The sequence below is a fragment of the Meles meles genome, chromosome 3, assembly GCF_922984935.1.
Source record: "Meles meles chromosome 3, mMelMel3.1 paternal haplotype, whole genome shotgun sequence".
NCBI lineage: Eukaryota > Metazoa > Chordata > Mammalia > Carnivora > Mustelidae > Meles > Meles meles.
Genome location: NC_060068.1, coordinates 25,058,836 through 25,078,096, shown reverse-complemented (window position 1 = coordinate 25,078,096; position 19,261 = coordinate 25,058,836). Strand labels below are relative to the sequence as shown.

At 52.1% G+C, this 19,261-nt stretch overlaps 1 protein-coding gene across 4 annotated transcripts in view; it reads left to right on the top strand.

The window, feature by feature from the left end:
* ZNF496 (zinc finger protein 496) overlaps positions 1-18,757 on the top strand; it is a 30,598-nt gene extending 11,841 nt beyond the window's left edge. For all 4 annotated transcript variants that reach the window (XM_045999957.1, XM_045999954.1, XM_045999955.1 and 1 more), the window contains 4 exons: positions 9,620-9,752; positions 10,191-10,298; positions 11,024-11,137; positions 15,537-18,757. In XM_045999957.1, coding sequence (XP_045855913.1) covers positions 9,620-9,752; positions 10,191-10,298; positions 11,024-11,137; positions 15,537-16,261 — 1,080 coding nt within the window. In that variant the 3' untranslated portion in view covers positions 16,262-18,757. The remainder of the gene's footprint in view (positions 1-9,619; positions 9,753-10,190; positions 10,299-11,023; positions 11,138-15,536) is intronic.
* The last annotated feature ends 504 nt before the right edge of the window (positions 18,758-19,261 follow it).

Genomic DNA, 19,261 nt, shown 5'->3' with positions numbered 1-19,261 from the left:
TATGTAGTCCGTTCTCTCCAGAACCTGCAGAGCCAGCAGGCACTGCTGTGAGACAGCTCTGACTCCTTCTGTCTCAGCAGCCGCAACGCTTCCCGTGTCTTCCTCCTCTGCAGGCTGTCAGGAGCAGGCCCCATCCTGTGCTCTCCTGGGCTCAGTGCTGGCCTGCGCAGGGGCTGACGGGCGGAATGCAGGAGAGAAGGGGGCACTTCGTGTGTGGGAACCCCTGTGAGAATCCCAGGCAGGCAGGTAGGTCCGTGGCTGAAGGACTGTTTGGCCGGGGACCACGTGGGTGGTAATGGACACTAAGGTGACATTTGATGTTGTCTCTGAGCCACCCAGAAGGCTGTCCTGTCTGGGGATTAAGGGCTGTTGGCCCTTCCAGCCAGGGGAGAGGCAAGGGGGCTCTTGATGAGGAAGAACAGTGCCAGCTTTAGGCAGAGACGGGGCAAGCAGAGCACATTGTCTACGTTCTCATTCTTCGGTTCCCCTCAGCTGGAAGCTGGAAAGTCTTGATACCAGAGTGGCGTCCCCAAATGGGGATGGCCCTTTGTGACCCACTCTGAGACCGACACCTGGTTCTCTGCTGCAAGCCCATGGCTTCCCGCAGTGTGTCATCCCTTCTGTGGACCGTGTGCTACCCCCACACTGGCCGCCTCCTCATGGCCATTGAGACGCAGCTGCTCAGGCTCCGTGAACCTGCTAAGACAAGATGTATCTGTATGGAGACGCTGAGGGGTTCATCCATGTCTGTGAGATTTGGGAGCCGGTTCCCAGCTCCTGTTCAACTCTAGACATTTCTGAACTATTCCGTGTATTTTAACTTTTGTTTCGGAATGGACTCCAAACTTGAGGAAGATTGCGAGAGTAGGACAGAGACTTGCACATACCCTTCACTTTAGTTCCTCTGTTGTCTCCCCGCCCCCACCTTCCAGCCTAGGCTCATCTTTTCCCTGACCCTGCAGAGCGTCAGACGCATCTCTTTCTCTCCGGCCACAGCACTCCCTGCTGTGTACATGAGTGTGATACACGTATCACGTTCTGGAAGTTTCAGTTGAGATAACATGCAACCAGGGTTATGCCTCTGGGTTCATGTCTGGTGTCCAGCATTCCTCCCGTGAGCTTTCCTGGTCTGTAAGGTCCACGATCATTCCAGCAGGTGGAGACTGGCACTCCTCGCTCAGCGGCAGTTGGCTCTGCGCAGATGCAGGCCGCACACTGTGGCAGGCTCACGGGCTGGGCTGTGTCCACCCCGGCACGCACGCCCCACAGGGTCGTGGGGCTCCGTCACTGGAGTACAGGTCTCCGGGGGTTAACAACTTGCATGAGGAGAGTATGTGTATATGATTGTTCCACAGGGAGCTGTTCTTTTATATTAGAATTGTTTCTCATCTTCACCAGAACGATGGTGGAAAATGCTGTCTATATTTGTACTTCCTTAAATCTAATTCTGAGGAGCGCCAGGTTGGCAACCTCAGGGTCCTGAGTTCAAGCCCCGATTTAAAAAACAAGCTGATTTGGGGCTATAATCTGCATACAATGCAGCTGTTTCAGCATCCGGCTCGCGGTGTCGGACAAGTGTGTGCACTGCTGTCCTGGTTGCCCCAGTCAGGATGGGGAGTATCTCTGCACCACCCCAAAATGTCCCTGGTGTCCCTTTGTGGCGGAGCCAGGCCCTCACGCCTGTGCCTCTTTCCATTGCCACTGAACATGAGCTTCTCTCCTGGAACTGTACATGAACAGAATTGTGCGGGATGTGGCCTACGGGCGGCTCCTCTTACCAGCCCAGTGATCCAGGCATCACTCATGTGTGAGTCAGCGGTGAGACCCTGTTCATCGCTGAGTAGCATGGCATGTGGTGACAGCCAGTCTGTCGTCCCCTGTCCACGGGGATTTCAGTCACTTCATTTTCAGCATTACAAAGGAACTTTTAGAATATTTGCATGTCTTCCTGCAAAGACACATTTTTATTGCTCTGGGAGTGAAGTTGTTGGAGGGTAAGTGTGGGATCAGTTCTATGAAGGACGGCTGTGTTCCCTGGACCACTTACGCTCCCACCTAGTGAAGGCACCTCTTCCCTACTTTTCATTTTCTTAGAAAATTAGAAAAAGTATGTTTTTGGTCATTAAAATAACCATTATGGTTTTAGTTTGCATTTGACTCAACGAAATGTATCTGTCTTCTGTGACATGTCCAATAGCCTGTCTATGACGGGGTTCCTTGTCTTACTGTGTAGTTCTTTTTTTTTTTTTTTTTTTTTTTAAAGATTTTATTTATTTATTTGACAGAGAGAGAGGTCACAAGTAGGCAGAGAGGCAGGCAGAGAGAGAGGAGGAAGCAGGCTCCCCGCGGAGCAGAGAGCCCGATGCGGGGCTCGATCCCAGGACCCCGAGATCATGACCCGAGCCGAAGGCAGCGGCCCAATCCACTGAGCCACCCAGGCGCCCCTTACTGTGTAGTTTTAAATAAGCTGCACACCCAGCATGAGACTCGCACTCGTGACCTGAGATCAGGACTCACCCTCTATGACTGAGCCAGCCGTGTACCCATCTTACCGTGTTTTAAGAACTTTGTATAAATCATATATACAAAGTCATTTGTATATATAGTTTGTATATATAGTTTGTATATATAGTCGTTTGTCCCATACATGTACCGGAAGTTTGTGGTTTCCTTGTTTTAATGGTGTCTTTAGGGGGTCAGACATCTTTAATTTTTTTTTTTTTTTTAAGATTTTACTTATTTGACGGACAAAGATCACAAGGAGGCAGAGAGGCAGGCAGAGGGGGAGGGGGAAGCAGGCTCCCCGCTGAGCAGGGAGCCCGATGCGGGGCTCAATCCCAGGACCCTGAGATCATGACCTGAGCTGAGGGCAGAGGTTCTAACCCACTGAGCCACCCAGGTGCCCCAGACATCTTTAATTTTCACGGGGTCAAGTTCATCGGTTTCTTTCTTTTGTCATTTATGCTTTTTATGTCCTAAGAAATCTTTGCCCCAAGATCATAAAGAATTTCTCCTGGAAATTCTTTTAGCCTGTTGTGGCTTAGTTACATTTTTAGGTCTTTGGTTCATTTCAAGTTATTTTTTTGTGTTTGGTATGAGGTGTAGAGTTATTTTTTTAATGTTGATATTTACTTGTTAATCACCACTCAGTGAAAAGATTTTCCTGGGGCGCCTGGGTGGCTCAGTGGGATAAAGCCTCTGCCTTCGGCTCAGGTCATGATCTCAGGGTCCTGGGATCAAGCCTCGCATCGGGCTCTCTGCTCAGCGGGGTGCCTGCTTCCCTTCCTCTGTCTCTGCCTGCCTCTCTGCCTGCTTGTGATCTCTCTCTGTCAAATAAAAAAAATTAAAAAAAAAAAGATTTTCCTTTAGTGGACTTGATACCTTCGTCAAAAATCAGTTGTCTGGGGGCACCTGGGTGGCTCAGTTGGTTAAGTGGCTGCCTTTGGCTCACATCATGATCCCGGGGTCCTGGGATCGAGCCCCCCCATCAGGCTCCCTGCTCTGTGGAAAGCCTGCTTCTCCCTCTCCCTCTGCCTGCTACTTTGCCTACTTGTACTTTCTATCTCTGTGTCAAAAATAAAACCTTTAAAAAATTATCTTCTGATATTCAAAAAAAAAATCAGTTGTGCACGTACATCTGAACATCTGGGCCGCACCGTGGTTTATCTGTGCTCTGATTCTTTACACCAAACCACCATAACTTCATAGGAAGGTTTGCAGCTGGGCAGTGTGAGTCCTCCTATTTGATTCCTTATTTTCAGAATTCTTTCCACTGCTCTGAGTGCTTGCTTGTCCACATTCATTTCAGAATTAGTACATCAGTTCCTGTAAAACTGCCCCCTGGGGTTTTTGTGTGGGATCGCCTAGAATCTGTAGGTCATGGTGGGACAAGCTGACGTCTTAATGGTCTAGAAATATGTTCAGTCCTTCCATGTTCAGGCGACACGCAGAGTAGAGTTTGTATGCGTTTTCCTTAAGAAGTCCATGGTTTTGATGTGTAAGTGGTCTAGCCTTTTTTTTTTTTTTAATTTCGTCTTCTAGTTATTGCTCATACACAGTGATATAGAAATACAGATGATTTTTGTATATTGGCCTGCGTCCAGAAACCTTGTTAACTTTACCTATCAAGATAAAACCTTTCCAGAATATTCCAGACCATGTCCTGTGATTGGGTGGTGGGCGTTTTGGCCTCTCCAGTGAGACAGTGGTTCAAGGGTTTGAGAGGAGATACAGGTTTATTGAATCCAGGGCCAGGGAGTGCCGGGCTGGACAGCAGAGCCGAGACCGTGTGCCAGGAGGTGGGGAGTGGAGAGGGTTTCAGGGGGAAGGTGGGACAGGAGGAGGTTTGGGAGCATAAGGAATGCTCCCTTTTTTTGTGCTCAGTGGTAAGTAGCCCGTTGGCCCACTCTGGCCTGTGGCTGTTCTGAGGTAGGCTGCCTGATGGCCCTGCTTGCACCCAACCCAGAGGCTACCATGGGCCGTTCTGTCTTACTTAGCCTTCCAGAAGTGGCCTCTGCGTGCCCCCCGACAGATAGACAATGACAGATCCTTGGCATTGGGTGGAGGCCTCAGTAGCTGCTTCTTCCTGAATGGGGGGGCAGAGTGTGGGGGTGTCTGTCTAACAGGGGTTCATTTATCGACCAGAGTGTGGTTTGAGGTGAGCAAGTTGGTGGGCCATTGGAGTGATATTACTTGGTGGTCAGGGCCATGGGATTTAGGGGAAGGCACCCCTCCAGTGGCATGGGCTGGAATCCCTGTTCAGCAGTCCTTCCCTTATGGAATTGTTGGATACAAAATGAAACCAGTTAACGAAGATTAAAGAGGGGACCAAAATGAGGATTGTGAGTATTGAGGGCAGAAGTGCTAAGAAGAGAGGAAGTCGGGAGAGCCGTAGTTGGTTTCCAGGAAAACCAGGCAGGTGATTGATGGTGAAACAAAGTGACAAGGGCCATGGAAGAAGGAGCTGGGAACAGCCACCTCAGGACAGCGTCCCAGCCGGCTCCTAACACAGGCAGATTCACCCTGGTCCAGCTTCTCTGCACACTGGGAAATGGAGACTCAGGGGACCAAGCGGGAGAGTCAGTGAAAGGGGTCCTGACCTGCCCCCCGCCAGGGGCTCGCAGCCCACCTGTTTGCCTTCGCACCTTCAGACCATCCCACAGAGCCGCCCTGGTTGAAGAACAGGGGCTCTGCCACCGCAGAGCTGGTGGGGAAAGGGAGGGAAGGAGGGTTCCCTCCAAAGGGCGGGAGGGGACACCCATCAGCCTTGTGGGCAGGAGCCATGTGGCAGGTTCACCCCGGGCTTTGGGTCCTCACCCAGGAATCACCCAGACGGCAGGTCGTCAGTGTACCAGGGAGAGAGTCCCTAGAGATCCCTGGGAAATAAGGGGAGAGTCCTAGGGCCAAGGTCCTCCAAAAGTGGGGGGACCCCATTGGATGTGGGATGACTGGATTGGGTAGAGGGGACCCCGGCTGGTATGGGGGGGTCCCAGCCGGTGCAGTTGTCTCCAGCAGGTAGAGGTGACCCTGGCTGGTATAGGGCAATCCTGGCAGGTAGAGGGGGACCCCAGAAGGCGGAGGCCAGCAGGAGGTGGTGAAGGGGACAGAAGTTCTCTGGGTGTAACTGCAGGGGCTGTGGCTCTTGCCAGCAGTGTTTCCAGCACGTGCGGAACGGTCAGGATTGCAGACAGATCTCCTCACCTGTCTTCCAGTCTTCAGATGGTTTCATAGGCGTGATTTCATGCAGGAGTCAAGGTGAACTTTTTCTCCTATACTTTGAAGTATTTATTTTCTTGCCTCCCTCTTTAATGGATATGGAAGGCTCTCTAGACAGGCACTCCGTATTTTCTCAGCCCCCCTTCCCGTTCATTCGTGGTGGACCTGTGTTCCCATTTGTCATTTGTCTTAATCTTATTCGTGCTGTGTCATTACTGAGCATACTTCTAAGTTGTATGTGTCTGCCCATTATTTCCTTACCTGGTCTTTATTTTTACTCCCTGGAAGCCATTTTTTGCCCTTCTGGTACTTTAAGGTTTTTAGGGTTTGTTTTTTGTTTTGTTTTGTTTTTTTAATTTTTAAATTTGTTTTCAGCAACCTGTACACCCAACATGGGCTCAGTGTCACTGCCTCAGATGAGAGTCACAGGCTCCATCAACTGAGCCAACCAGGTACCCCTAAGGTTTCTATTGTTATATTAGTTTGGTCAAGGATCAGGATCTAGTTTTATTTCTAGTCAACCAACTATATCAAATACATTAGATAAAAATTATCTTTTCCGAGGCACCTGGGTGGCTCAATCATTAGTGTCTGCTTTCAGCTCAGGTCATGATCCTGGGGTCCTGAGATCGAACCCCACATCAGGCTCCCTGCTCCACGGGAAGTTTGCTTTTCTCTCTCCCATTCTCCCTACTTCTGTTCCCTCTCTAGCTGTGTCTCTCTGTGTCAAATAAATAAATAAAATCTTTTTAAAAGAATTTTTTCCCTTTCCCCACTGATTAGGATTTTGCTTTTTCATGTGGGTTAAATTTTGTGTCATGACTTTTTCTTCTGTGTTGGTCTGTTTTGTTCCAAAACCACATGTTTACGTCAAAACTCACTTAACCAAAATTATCGCCATACTAAAGTGGTTAGCGTTTTCCTACAGTCCATCCTGTACTACTAACATTACTGATTTTTTTATACCACCATAAAGTGATTGGAATTTTTAAATTTTTTTTTAAAGATTTTATTAATTTATTTGACAGAGCGAGAGATCACAAGTAGGCAGAGAGGCAGGCAGAGAGAGAGAGGAGGAAGTAGGCTCCCTGCGGAGCAGAGAGCCCCATGCCGGGTCCCAGGGTCTCAGGGTCATGGGATTGAGCCCCGCATCAGGCTCTCAGCTCGGCAGGGAGCCTGCTTCCCCCTCTCTCTGTGCCTTCCTCTCTGCCTACTTGTGATCTCTCTCTGTCAAATAAATAAATAAAATCTTTTTAAAAAAAATTAAATTAAAATAATATTATGCTTTCTTTTATAAGAGCGAAGTATATCCACAATTTTAAATGAGCTGGTAAAAAAGAAAAGAAAGAAAAAAAGAGAAAAAGGAGCCATTAGAAGATAGAAAAATAGGCAAAGAAAACAAAGAGGCATTTCAAAGCAGACAAACACAGGTTGGCCACTAAACCGAGAGGAAAGTTTGGTGGAGAGCAGCGTGGGTTCCCACTGGGACGACTACTCACCTGGTTATTGGAGCCATGACTGACAGTATTGGCGCCCAGTGCTGGCAGCACAGTGGGGAGACAAGACACAGGTGCACAGTCTGTGAGACAAGAGCCATGCGAGGGTATTTAATATCGGGGAAGATACGTGTGCATAGGGTCCAGCACTCCTCCGCTGCGTGTCCCTAGAGTCCCTTGCCCACAGACAGGGGAAGCCCGTGAGAGAGCCCCCTGAACCATTGCTGTAGCAGCAAGCTTTTGGGGGGCACCCAGTGCTACTGACAGAAGAAGGGGTGGATCAGCGGCGTTCTGAAATCACACCTCCGCCTAAGTGCGTGGACTAGACACACGTGCACGGAAACACAGCTGAATGGGAAGGCCAGCGAACGCCAAGTTCAGCATTGGGAAGTGTGCAGAACCATACTGTGGTGTGATTTAAGGCCGCGTTCATATCTGGTGACTGTCCGGAGGTAGCTCCAGGCCCACAGTGTGTCCTCCCTCCACCGGCCCTGGGGGTGGGGCTCAGGGCCACAGCCGCACAGAGGAGACCACAGGCCCCTGTGGGACCCGCCGACCCGAAGCAAAGGCTGTTAGTATTTGTAGTTTTTACACCTCTGTGCTGGGGACCTGCATGTTTTGTCTCTTTGATCATAGACGATGCATGCTCAGGACCCCGTCAGACACAAGGGAAAAGCGTGCAGAGGAAACTTCACGTGGTTCCACCCAGTGGGTGTTCCACAATGTTTGACACACATTCCTGCCTGCGCCTCTGAATCTCCTGGAAACAGTGGGCGTGCTTGTGACGTCTTCCCAGAGGTCCCCAAACATGCGTTTCCACTCAGTGTGCATGAGGACCTGTTTCCCAAATTCTTGAGGACACAGGGGAGCATGAGACTTACAATCCTTTTCAGTCCGCTGCTCCGGGGCAGGGGGAACCCGAAACAAAACCAAGTAAGTGCAAAGCTGGGACTGTTTTCACTTGAACCCCTGATGGTAGATGTGTAAAGTCACACTTAGTTTAGCGAGGTTTCTAGGGTCCCCATTAGAAAGTTAACATAGCAGTTCCCCATCCTAACTGCTTGTTACAAGCACCTCTGCAACTCTAATTTTTTTTTTCCTTGAAAAGGAAAGACTCATAATTCACACAACTCAGGATGAGGTTACTGAACCCTGGGCAGTTTGGGGGTGTTGTGGAGTGGTCTGTCTGCTGTGGCTCTGTGGACATGGTGGCCGGGTCACTGTTTGCTACGTGGGGATGTCTGAGGCAGTCGATGCCAGGGCAGCCCATCCCACGGTGGTGGGAAGCAGGCCCTCTGGGCTGGTGTAGATCAGCCCCACCGGGCCAGAGTCGCCACGCTCGAAGAATCACCCTCGTAGTTGTTGGGTTGACACATGCCTGCAGTTCCTCGGTGGTCAGGGGAACGAGAATCTGGGACCATATATGAATGGGGGTAGCTTGGTACATCTGCCTGAGTAGCTCTGTACCCCTTATGTTTGCTGCCTCAATCTCCTGTCTCCAGATTCAGTTTTAAGAATTAAAGAAGTGTGTATGTGGGACGCCTGGGGGCTCGGTCAGTTAAGCGTCTGCCTTCAGCTCAGGTCATGATCCCAGGATCCTGGGATCAAGCCCCGCATCAGGCTCCCTGCTCTGCTACTTCCTCTTTCACTCCCCCTGCTTGTTTTCCTGTTCTGTCTCTCTCTCTCTGTCAAATAAATAAAACCTTAAAAAAAAAAAGGGAAGTTTGTGTGTGAGGGAATAAGAGGCATGTTATATGGATATGCCATCAGATTTTAGATTAAAATCAACTTTGACACATTCCTGGGGTCCATGACTCAAAAGTACCAGAAATGTCTCCTTGCAGTAGTAACCTGCGGCCCCTGTAGCAGCCGCTGGTGTCCCAGATGGTGAGACGCCTCCCCGTGGGGACAGGCTGGACGGCCCTCTGCACAGGAGCTTTTCATGCACCAGCAGACCATGGAGGGTCCCTTCTGTGTGCAGACAGGTCCTCCTGCTTCCTCACGGGTGTGTGCTGTGCCCGGCAGCTTGCCCCATTCAGAGGCCGTGTTCAGTCTGCCACTATTACCCAATATCACTAATGCTGCCGTGAGAAGCCCTGCAACGCAGAATGAACTCTGGAAGTGGGATGTCAGCATGGGTATCGGGGTGGGCGTCCCGCGTCTGCCCACCTGACAGTTGTGGGTGTCCAGCCGCCAAGCACCGAGTCAGAGGTCCATCCCTGTGCACCCCTGGCCTCTCTGTGAGGCACCTGCCGGACGAGAGGGGCGTGAGGAGGATGCCAGCAGGAGCAAGGGAGGGGTGGCGCTGGGCAGCCTCCCGGCTCACTTGTCTTGCTCTGCCCTTTGCCCCGCATGCCTGCCCGAGCTTGACCCGGGATTGAGGTGTCCCTGTTCTTCTGCGGTTTCAGAACCGGGTGTCCCCCTTCAAGGACATGATCTTCTGCTTCTCGCAAGAGGACTGGTCCCTTCTAGACCCTGCACAGACTGGCTTCTATGGAGAGTTCATCATTGGGGAGGACTGTGGAGTCTCCTTGCCTCCAAGTAAGGCTTCCTTGCCTCTGTCCTGAAATCAGAGAACTGTGGGGCCAGTCTCTGCTTCAGTGTTCACCCTTGAACCCTCAGGCCAACTTACTGCACATACATCGGGCCTGGCTGGCTGGTTTGCATACTAAGCCAAATGTAACATGCTTTCCATGCGCCTGGTTTTCTGTTGTGTATAGGCTATGGCTCGTTTTGCTTCTGTTTCCCTGATGGTCCTGAAGGAGACCCTCCTAACCCACAGCTCCTCCCTTCATATACTCCTCCTGTCCCCTCCCTGTTTCCTCTCAGTAGCCCTTCCTGGTCCCCATGGGGGCCGTGACCCGGTGTGCATGCCTCCGGCTCTCCTTTCTGGACCTGTGTGGGGTCCGCCCTCCAGCCTCCCTGGTTTCCTGTGAGATCACATGGCTGATGGGTGTGTGTCCTCCTCTTCGTGAACAGATGACCCAGGCACCCAGCTGGATCTCTCCCAGGGAGAGGAGAATGAACCCCGGGTCCCGGAGTTGCAGGACCTCCAAGGGAAGGATGTGACCCAGGTCTCATATTTGGGTGAGTAATGGTTCCAGAACTGGGTGGAAAGTTGCCACTGGCCAGAGGCAGGCCTGCTCCCGCCACCATCTCTCTGCAGCCCCGTGTTACTCCTCCACCCTGTCTGGCCTCCTCCCTGACTCTTGCCAGAAAGCACGTTGCCATTCCCCTCAGCCAGAGGTGAGGGTGTGACAGGAAACCTTCCCTGTGTTGTAAGTGGGGTCTGGCTTATGCTAACTAGGTGGCCCATCCCCAAGTGAGCTCAGATCCTCCCCAGAAATCAGGTTGGGGAGGAGGAGTGGATGCTCAGACTGTCTGGCTCCTAAGCACACGGGGAGGAGCTGGGGCTTGGCCATGGTGTTTTCTCACATCCTCCCCCACGCTGTGTCCACCGAGCTCATGTCTGTAGCCTCTGTGCCCTGGAAATGTCTGCTCCTTCATGGGAATGGCTCTGTGCGGTATCAGCAGCAGCCCCCATCCCCTTGGAACCCTAAAGCTAGCATGGAGCAGACGAGGTTTGCGCCCCATGCCCGCCTGCAACAAGCGTGCATGTGCCCTGGCTAGCTCTGCAGGCGGCGTGTATGCAGCTTCTGCATGAGGAGGACCTTGTAGACACCCAGCACAGAAAGTGGGACTGAGCGCTGCGAGTTCTGTAGAGTTCAGCACCCATGTTCGGGGGGTGACCCGTCTTGTCTACAGCACTTTACTGAACCCAGGGCTATTCTCCAACCAATCAATTTCTCCAGACTGCCCAAGCCTCCAGCCGTTCCAGGTAGAAGAGAGACGAAAACGGGATGAGCTACAGGTGCCAGAGTTGCAGACCTGCCAGCAGATGACACTCACTCAGAACACCTGCCCAGGTACTGGAGGCGGCCCGGGTTGGGGAGGCTGCGCACCTGTGTGTGCGTGTGTGTGGGTGCTGCCCGGGTCTCTGAGATCCCTGCTGACGGTTCCTGTGGACTATGTGCTATAGCGCTATTCTCCCAGTCTGGGACCCAACCCTCCTTGCCTTCCCTCTGTGGGTGAGAGCTGGGCCCCCGCTAGCGGACGAGGGTTCTGTGTGCCGAGGGTGGTCATGGCTTGAGGAGTACCCAGGACAGGCCTTGGCATCCTTGCTGGCTTCTGCGTGCCTTCAGCACCTCTTCAGAAGGTGGATGCTAACCAGCCGGGGTTGTTCTCAGCTCCTTCCTTCCTCCCCGGGCCCTGTCGGGGATTTGGCTCTGAATGGGCAAGACACTGAATGTGGTTCTCTGAGAACAAGGAGGGATGCTGGGTACCCAAGCGCGTTGGTTGCCCATGGCCTCTGAGCCAGGGAGGGGCTTGGGCCCCCGCTGTTCGCATGCAGATGCTCCTGGCCTGGTCGCTGTAATGCCTCACTGGACTGTCTCTTCATGCTCAGGGTGCTTGCCCTGTGCATTGCCTTCATAATACCCTGCAGTCCCAGTGTTGGCTTGTGTTCCCCTCCCACGGGGTGAGCTCTGCTTGGACCCAAACCTTATGGCAGCATGTAGTCTGTGTGAGGTGCTGTGTGTGCACCTTGTGCGCTGATGACACTTCCCAAGAGATCTGCCAAGACAGCAGACATTTCCCTCCTCCCGGTCCTGGAATGGGGTCAGGGCCAGCATCGGAGGTGCTGGCAGGCTCTGTGGATGGTGAGGACACGCCTTGCGTTGGAATGCCTGCCCTCACCCTGTGTGCTCACGTGGCCTTTCCCTACGCCTACTGTTGGAGACAGAAGTTGATGCTCTCCATCTCTTCCTTTCCTTGTAAGTGCTCATCCCAGCACGGGGCTCCCACCTTCAAGACTGCTTCTAGGCCCAGCTACCTCCCAAAGGCCCCAGTGCCTGATGCCCTCACACTGGGGCTTCCTGGCTCATGTCTGCACCTCACTGAGCCATTGCATGTCATTCTCTGGGAAACAGATAGAAACTCTCAATTATGGGCCTGGATCTGTTGCCTCTTAGGTATTTGCATACAATTTCTCCCTCTTTTATAAAACTGTATGTGTCAGTCTATAACTTCTCTACATTTTATGATTTTTTAAAGATCTTATTTATTTACATGAGGGGGCACAAGCAGGGGGAGAAGCAGGCTCTATAATGAGCAGGGAGCCTGATGTAGGGCTCTATCTGGGACTCTGGGATCATGATCTGAGCTGAAGGCAGATGCTTAACCAACCGAGCCACCCAGGCATCTCTTTCTACATTTAAAAAATGTAAATTTTTCATCCTCTCCTTTCGTGTTTTATGTCTTATAAGAAAGCCTCCCATTTTTTTAAAGCTTTTATTTATTTATTTGACAGAGACAGAACACAAGCAAGGGGAGTGTGAGAGGCAGAAGCAGGCTTCCTGCTGAGCAGGGAGCCTGATGAGGGGCTCGATCTCAGAACCCTGGGATCATGACCTGAGCCAAAGGCAGACGCTTAATGGTTGAGCCACCCAGGCGCCCCAAAAGCCTCCCCATTCTAACATGATAAGAATGTATTTCTTATAATGCCTGAATTTTTATTTGTTTATTTTCTCATCTGTCTCTCTGACCCCGCCGTGACTCAGCCCTCCATCTCAGGGGAGCGAGCGGTACATTTGCAGACCATGAGTGCCCTTCCCAAGGCAGGAGCTGCACCCGTGGCCATGGGTGTGCTCCCAGCACACCCCTTGGTCTGGCATTTCCCGCCTGCAGCTAGCCAAGCACAGGCTACATTTCCTTTCTCCTGAAACCCTAGGCAACTTTGTTTCTCAGAGATAACAGTCTTGGCTGCCAGGTGGTTACTGTTGAGGATTCACTAATGCACGAAAGAGCTCTTGGACCAGTTAATTCCTCCCGTCTTCCCTCCTGTAATCCTGACCGCCCCCCCACATACACCCTGAGTTACTTCTCAGTGCTGAGCACTGAGCTCCTGTCCCTCTTGCCCTGGTGTTTGGGCACGCCTCTAAGTCTCAGCCCTTCTACTGGGAATTCTTCACGTTGTTGTGTTGGTAACACATGACGGCATTATTGTCGATTTATTCCTTCCTCTGTAGAAGCTCTGCATTTGTTTCTGTTACTCTGATTGGAGTGTATGTGACCCCATATGCTTTATGTTAGTCTTCTAGGGCTGCGTACCAAAGAACCACAGACGGGGAGGCTCAAGCAGCACAGATTTTCTCAGAAGTCTGGGGGCTCAAAGCGTAGGCTGAAGGGGGCAGCACGGTGTCCTTCCCCTGAAGCCTCCCTTCTTGGCCTGTGGACAGAGGTCTCCTCCCCGCATCTGTGCCCTGATCTCTTCTTAGAAGGACACTTGCTAGAGTAGGGCCTGCCCTGATGACCTCATTCTAACTTCTTTACCCCTTGAAATGCCTTGTTTCCAAATAGTGTCGTATTCGAGGTACTGGGCTTAGGACTTCAGTATACAGATTTTTAAGGGGATGCATTTCGGCTCATTGCATTCTGCCCTCAGGTGCCCCAGAATTCCTGTCCTCTTCATATGCAGCAGATACTCACCCTCCCCAAACATCCCTTAGTCTGTTCTACATCCATCTCACCTAAATATCCTTTGGATCAGGTGTAGGTGAAACCCAGGCATGTTGCTCTCCAGCTGTGACCCTGTGCAACCAGACATCACGTTATGTACCTCCCAAAATGCAGTTGTGGGACAGGCATAGAATGGACCTTTCATTCCAAAAGAGAGAGATTGGCAGTGCCTGGGTGACTCAGTCAGTTAAGCATCTGCCTTCAGCTCTTGGGGTCCTGGGATCGAGCCTCGAGTTGGGCTCCTTGCTCAGCGGGGAGCCTGCTTCTCTCTCTCCCACTCCCCCTGCTCATGCTCTCTGTCAAATAAAATCTTCAAAAGGGAGAAATTAGGAATAAGAAAGGCTGATGGCCCCAGGCAAAGGTTGGAATTCCATGAGAATGTGGGGCTTGCAGGTAGCCGTGGGCTCAGGACTCTGTCCCCATCAGGCTCGGGGATGCAGTTGGAGTCCTGTCTCCCGAAGGACAGCCTTGGCAGCCTTGACAGCCAGTCTTCCTTGGGAATCAAGGATAAGTAGCTCTCTGACCTATTGTGTAGAATCCCAGAGGTCTGAACCCCAAGGTTCATCCATCTCTTGCTCTGTAGTCTAGGCTGGCAGTGTTTCTGCTCAGACACAAGTCTCAGAACAAGTGTTGGGCCCTTGCAGTCCCCAGGAGCTCAGGCCATGCAAGAAGAGAGTCCTTTATGGATCTTTCCTGGATTATTTCATCTCTGTTGCCTGCCTGGATCTGTGGCTCACATCCATAACCCCTTCACCTGATGGTTCCCCAGCCCCTCCGTGTTCTCTCCAGAACATGCTTTGTCATCTTCTCCAGTATGGATGAAACTGGGAACTTTCCAGATATTCTTGTCTTTTGCCACCCCCCAGCCTCATATCGAGCCGAACCCCGTGACCTTTGTCTTCTGAGGAACAGATGCTCCCATGGCTCTGCTATTGGCTGCTGTCTCCTGCTCTCTGGCTTCTCGGTCTCCCTGCCCTGCTTCTGTCTCTCTGGCTTCACCTGCCCTCAGGTGCCCCAGCCTCACAGAACTCTCCTTGTTCCAGAGATTACATCCAGAACACCCAAGCGGTTGCTGTGCGTGGGCTGTGGGCTGGGATCTCATGCCAGGCACTCCACTGCCCACCCACTTTTCTAAATCACAGACCTGGGATTCATTGAGTCTGCTTCAGACTAGGTTATAAACTCCAGAACCACTACCTACCCCCATGGTGGCTGCTGGTGGGCTTCAGCGGTGACACAGGTGACCTGGGTTGTGGGAACGGTCAGACAATCATGACATCAGCACAGCAAGGCTAACTCTGTCCTAACTCTGTCCTCAACCCAAGTTGGCTTATGTGTATAATTTGGCAAAGAATAGGTCATTGGGTTGTGTCCAGGAGCCAGTGGGGCTATTGGTGTCAGAAGTCTTGCAAAGACCCTGAAGGATTTCGGTGCTCAGCCCCTAGTAGCTGGCACCTTCCTGCCACTGCCTTTATAGGATATAGGGTCTTTCTTTCTACCGTGGTCTGTAAGGTGCCCGATTTCTGGTTAAGTACGGCAGTGCTAACTGATGTGGGTGGCCACGACTTGATTGACACTGATAGAAACAAGTTAGAGTTTGAAGGGTCTCAGTGCCTAGAGAGGAAAAATAAAGATTGGGATTTGGGGCCTAGTGGGCAAGAATCAAGTGGAGCCTTCCCGGTTGGGGTTTCTAGGTGTGGGGATGTGGCTGATGTGGCACCGCTGACCTTTCCTGTGGCTTTCCGGTAGCTGGAGGTGACGCGCTGACCCCCGATAACGGCCTAGATGAGGAGGTGACCATCGAGATTGTCCTGTCCAGCTCTGGGGAAGAGGACTCCCAGCACGGCCCCTACTGTGCGGACGAGCCACGGAGCCCCACAGAGAAGCCACGCAGCCTCCCTGCCTCCCACCGGAGTGGCGCTGAGGCTGGGGGCGAGGTGCAGACGTCGTCCTCTAAGAAGTCCTACATTTGCCCGAACTGTGGGAAGATCTTCCGCTGGAGGGTCAACTTCATCCGGCACCTGCGAAGTCGCAGAGAGCGGGAGAAGCCGCACGAGTGCTCCGTGTGCGGGGAGCTATTCAGTGACAGCGAGGACCTGGACGGGCACCTGGAGAGCCACGAGGCCCAGAAACCTCACCGCTGCGGCGCCTGCGGGAAGAGCTTCCGCCTCAACTCACACCTGCTGTCGCACAGGCGCATCCACCTGCAGACCCGGGGACTGGAGCCCCCGCCGAAGCGGGAGGCAGCGGCGGAGGGCACGCCCAAGCTCAGCTGCCAGTGCCGTGAGTGCGGGAAGGCGTTCCAGCGGCCCGAGCACCTGGCGCGCCACCGCAGCAGCGCGCACGCGAAGGACAAGGCGCGGCCCTTCCAGTGCCGCTACTGTGTCAAAAGCTTCTCCCAGAACTGCGACCTCCTCCGCCACCAGCGTCTGCACATGAAGCGCCGCTCCAAGCAGGCTCTGAACTCCTACTGAGGGGGCCTGCGGGACTGGCAGCATGTCCCCTCCCCCTTCCGGGGGCAGGGCTCCTTCCCCAGGCAGAGCGGCCTCCGGTCCAGTACCCTTCCCTGATCCCGTCTCCCTCTTCCCACCCCAGGGCAGGGTGAGGCTCTCCATTCGGACTGGTCCCACACCTTGCCCGCCACGCACCTCCCCCAGGACAAAGTCACACCTTCCTGCCCTTTGCTCTCAGGTAGAAAAGAGATAGTGGCCGAATGAGAATTTGTTCTGTCTCTGCTGTGCCAAAAAGCAGGGAGGGCTTGTCTCCACCAGCTTTGACTTTAACATCTTTCCAGGTCTTCTAGAACCCCTGCACTGCTTTCCGAGTGGGGAAGGCCCCGGGGGCTCCTCCACCATGGTGACCCCACAAGGGTCTGTCCCTTGCCAGCCAGTCTTAAATACACTCTCATAAGTACCTGTTGCATATCCTCCCTTCCCCAATCCTGCGGTCTGGGAGTAACTGTACTTGTGTGCCAACAAGAAGCTTCCTGTGTGGGGGTGGGCTCGGAGGAAGGCCCTGAGGCAGGTGTCCTTTGGTGCCTGTGGGCAGCAGGCCAAGCACCTCAAGCCATGTCCGGGCCTCAGAAGTCAGTCCCCATCACCGTCTGGCCCATAGGAGCAGTCCACCGTCATCAGGAGGCTTGGAGAGGGAAAAAAGTCCCACCCTTTTATTTGTCATGGTGTCTGGTTATTAGGGAATGTGAGCTCATTGAAGGCAAAGCCCACATTTTTACATTGTTGCACACTCTCTCCAAAATGTTTATCTGTACCCTGGGAGGTCCTTGATAAACGATTGTGGGGTGGGAGCATGGTCATCGTTTGAAGAGCACTAAGGCACCCCATCCCACCCCACCGTGTCTAGGAATGGGGTGCTCAGCTGCCAGTGTTGTCTGGGGTAGGTGGGCAGGGGACAGGATGTTCCGTGAGCATTAACTCAGCCTGCCAGTCGTATCTGTAACAGTGGAATGGCTTAGACACGTCTTCTGAGTTCTGGAGGACGAGTCCAAGATGGAAGTGTGAGCAAGGTTGGTTTTTTGAGGAGGGTTTGTGCCACGCGTAGTGGCTGGCCGTGGTTGACACTCTGACTTGTGGAAGCATCGCTGCATCTGTGCTTTATCTTATCACATGGTGTTCTGCATCTGTGTCTGTCTCCACACTTCCCTTGCTGTAAGGACACCAGCCTAAGTCCTACCCTTCTAACACTTGTCTGCTCCCATCTTAACTAACTGTATCCGCCAGGGCTTCATTTCCAGTGTCACACTGCCGTACCAGGGTTAGGACTGCACGTTGTGGGGTTTGACACATTTCAGCCCACAGCACCGGATAGACCTGCAGTGCTGCTGCCGTTCCCAGTTCATGGAAGAATCAGTACAAACGAGCTTGCTCTCCTGTCCCTCAGAAGCAAGATTCAGACCCAACCTTCTGTTTCCAGGGTGGGTGTCCAATGCACAGGAAACTTGGAAGTCTGCAGCTTGTGATTGGGGACTGGGAGCGACTATCGGTAGTGGAAAGTTGAACAGTGATAACTGGGCTCACTGTTATGGACAAACTTACTGTCCTGATGACAAGGAAGTGTGGGGGCTGATAGGTCGCTGTGGCCAGTTGTGAAAGTCAGCAGCAACCAGGCAGGAGTTTTGTATAGTTTGTATGCCCGGGCCCCTCAGCTGCCATCGCACCATGTCAGATGACCCCTCATGACCACATGGCAATGCCACTCCCCCAAACCAGTGAAAGGGTTACCAGGTCCTATAGTTGAACTCTGTGCCTGCGTAGATGTACCTACCCACCCAGGGACAGTAAATGCAATAAAACCATTTGGTCATACCTTCAACAAAAAATAAACTGTTGGGGCTCTTTGTTTCTAAATAATTTTCCTCTTGTATTGATCTGCCAGGAAGAAGGGAAAAAGAACCCCAAAAATCTTTAAGGCTAAAAGAGGAAAATTCCAAATAGAAACCGGACTCCACACATTTATCCATCCACCTGAGCTCTCCCATTGGTGGTGAGTGTATTAATCCACCCACTTAAGAAGCTTGTCTAAAAGAAGCATTGCTCAACTCACTGGTGTATTTTATGGGTAAAATTGGGTCCTAAATAGAAAACAAATGGAACGTAACAGGCTGTGCATTTCTTTGAGTGTCCATCAAGTATTGTGAGGCCTTCTTGCATTCAGTGACCCAAAGCTGACCGAGGTGCCTAAGGAAACTGGGAGTTGACATCGCCCCTGGAAACTGCCCAGGCTGGTGTACCTCAGATCCCAGGTTCATGCCATGCAGAAGCCAGGGCTGCCTACACTGAGGAAAACAGGTAGGAGAGCTGGCCCACCTGGTTCCTCCCTCTGTGGGAGCCGGGCAGGCAGGTGCGGTGTCTACCTTGCCATGAGGTTCAGAGACCACACATCTGAGAAGCATCTGCCCTCCCTGTTCCTCTCATCCCTTGGTACTGTTCCCACAAACGTAACAGGTGCATAATAAAAATTCTCTGGATTAATATTCGTGTTAGACAATTTTATTTAAAAAAAAAACTAGAAGCACAGTCTGGTCAGTCAGTTGGAGAGCCTAGGTGCGAGGATATTGAAAATGGCCCTTTGTATGTCAAACATCGCCTTGTGAAACTTAAGTCTCAGATAGTTTCAGTCATCTGATCTAGAGGAGAGAGTAAAGAAATGTTTATAACAGGTGTAGGTTACACACCTGGTCACACCATAGCCATCTAAGTCAAAACTGGCCAGGGTTTGGTGGATCCTATGTCTCCTGAACTCTTGCCATTCCAAAGTCCCACCATGACACAGATGGAAGAGAAGACGCATGTCCACACCGGCCTTAGACTTGGGGATTGGTCCAAGTTGCTCTCCCCGAAGATGGTTTCCCTCCTCCGCCAAAAACAGAATTTGGATGAGGCACAAGCTCTTCTGCTTCCGTAATGTAGGGGAATTAATGGTCTCCAGTCCTATTAAACAAGGCTAGGCACATTTTC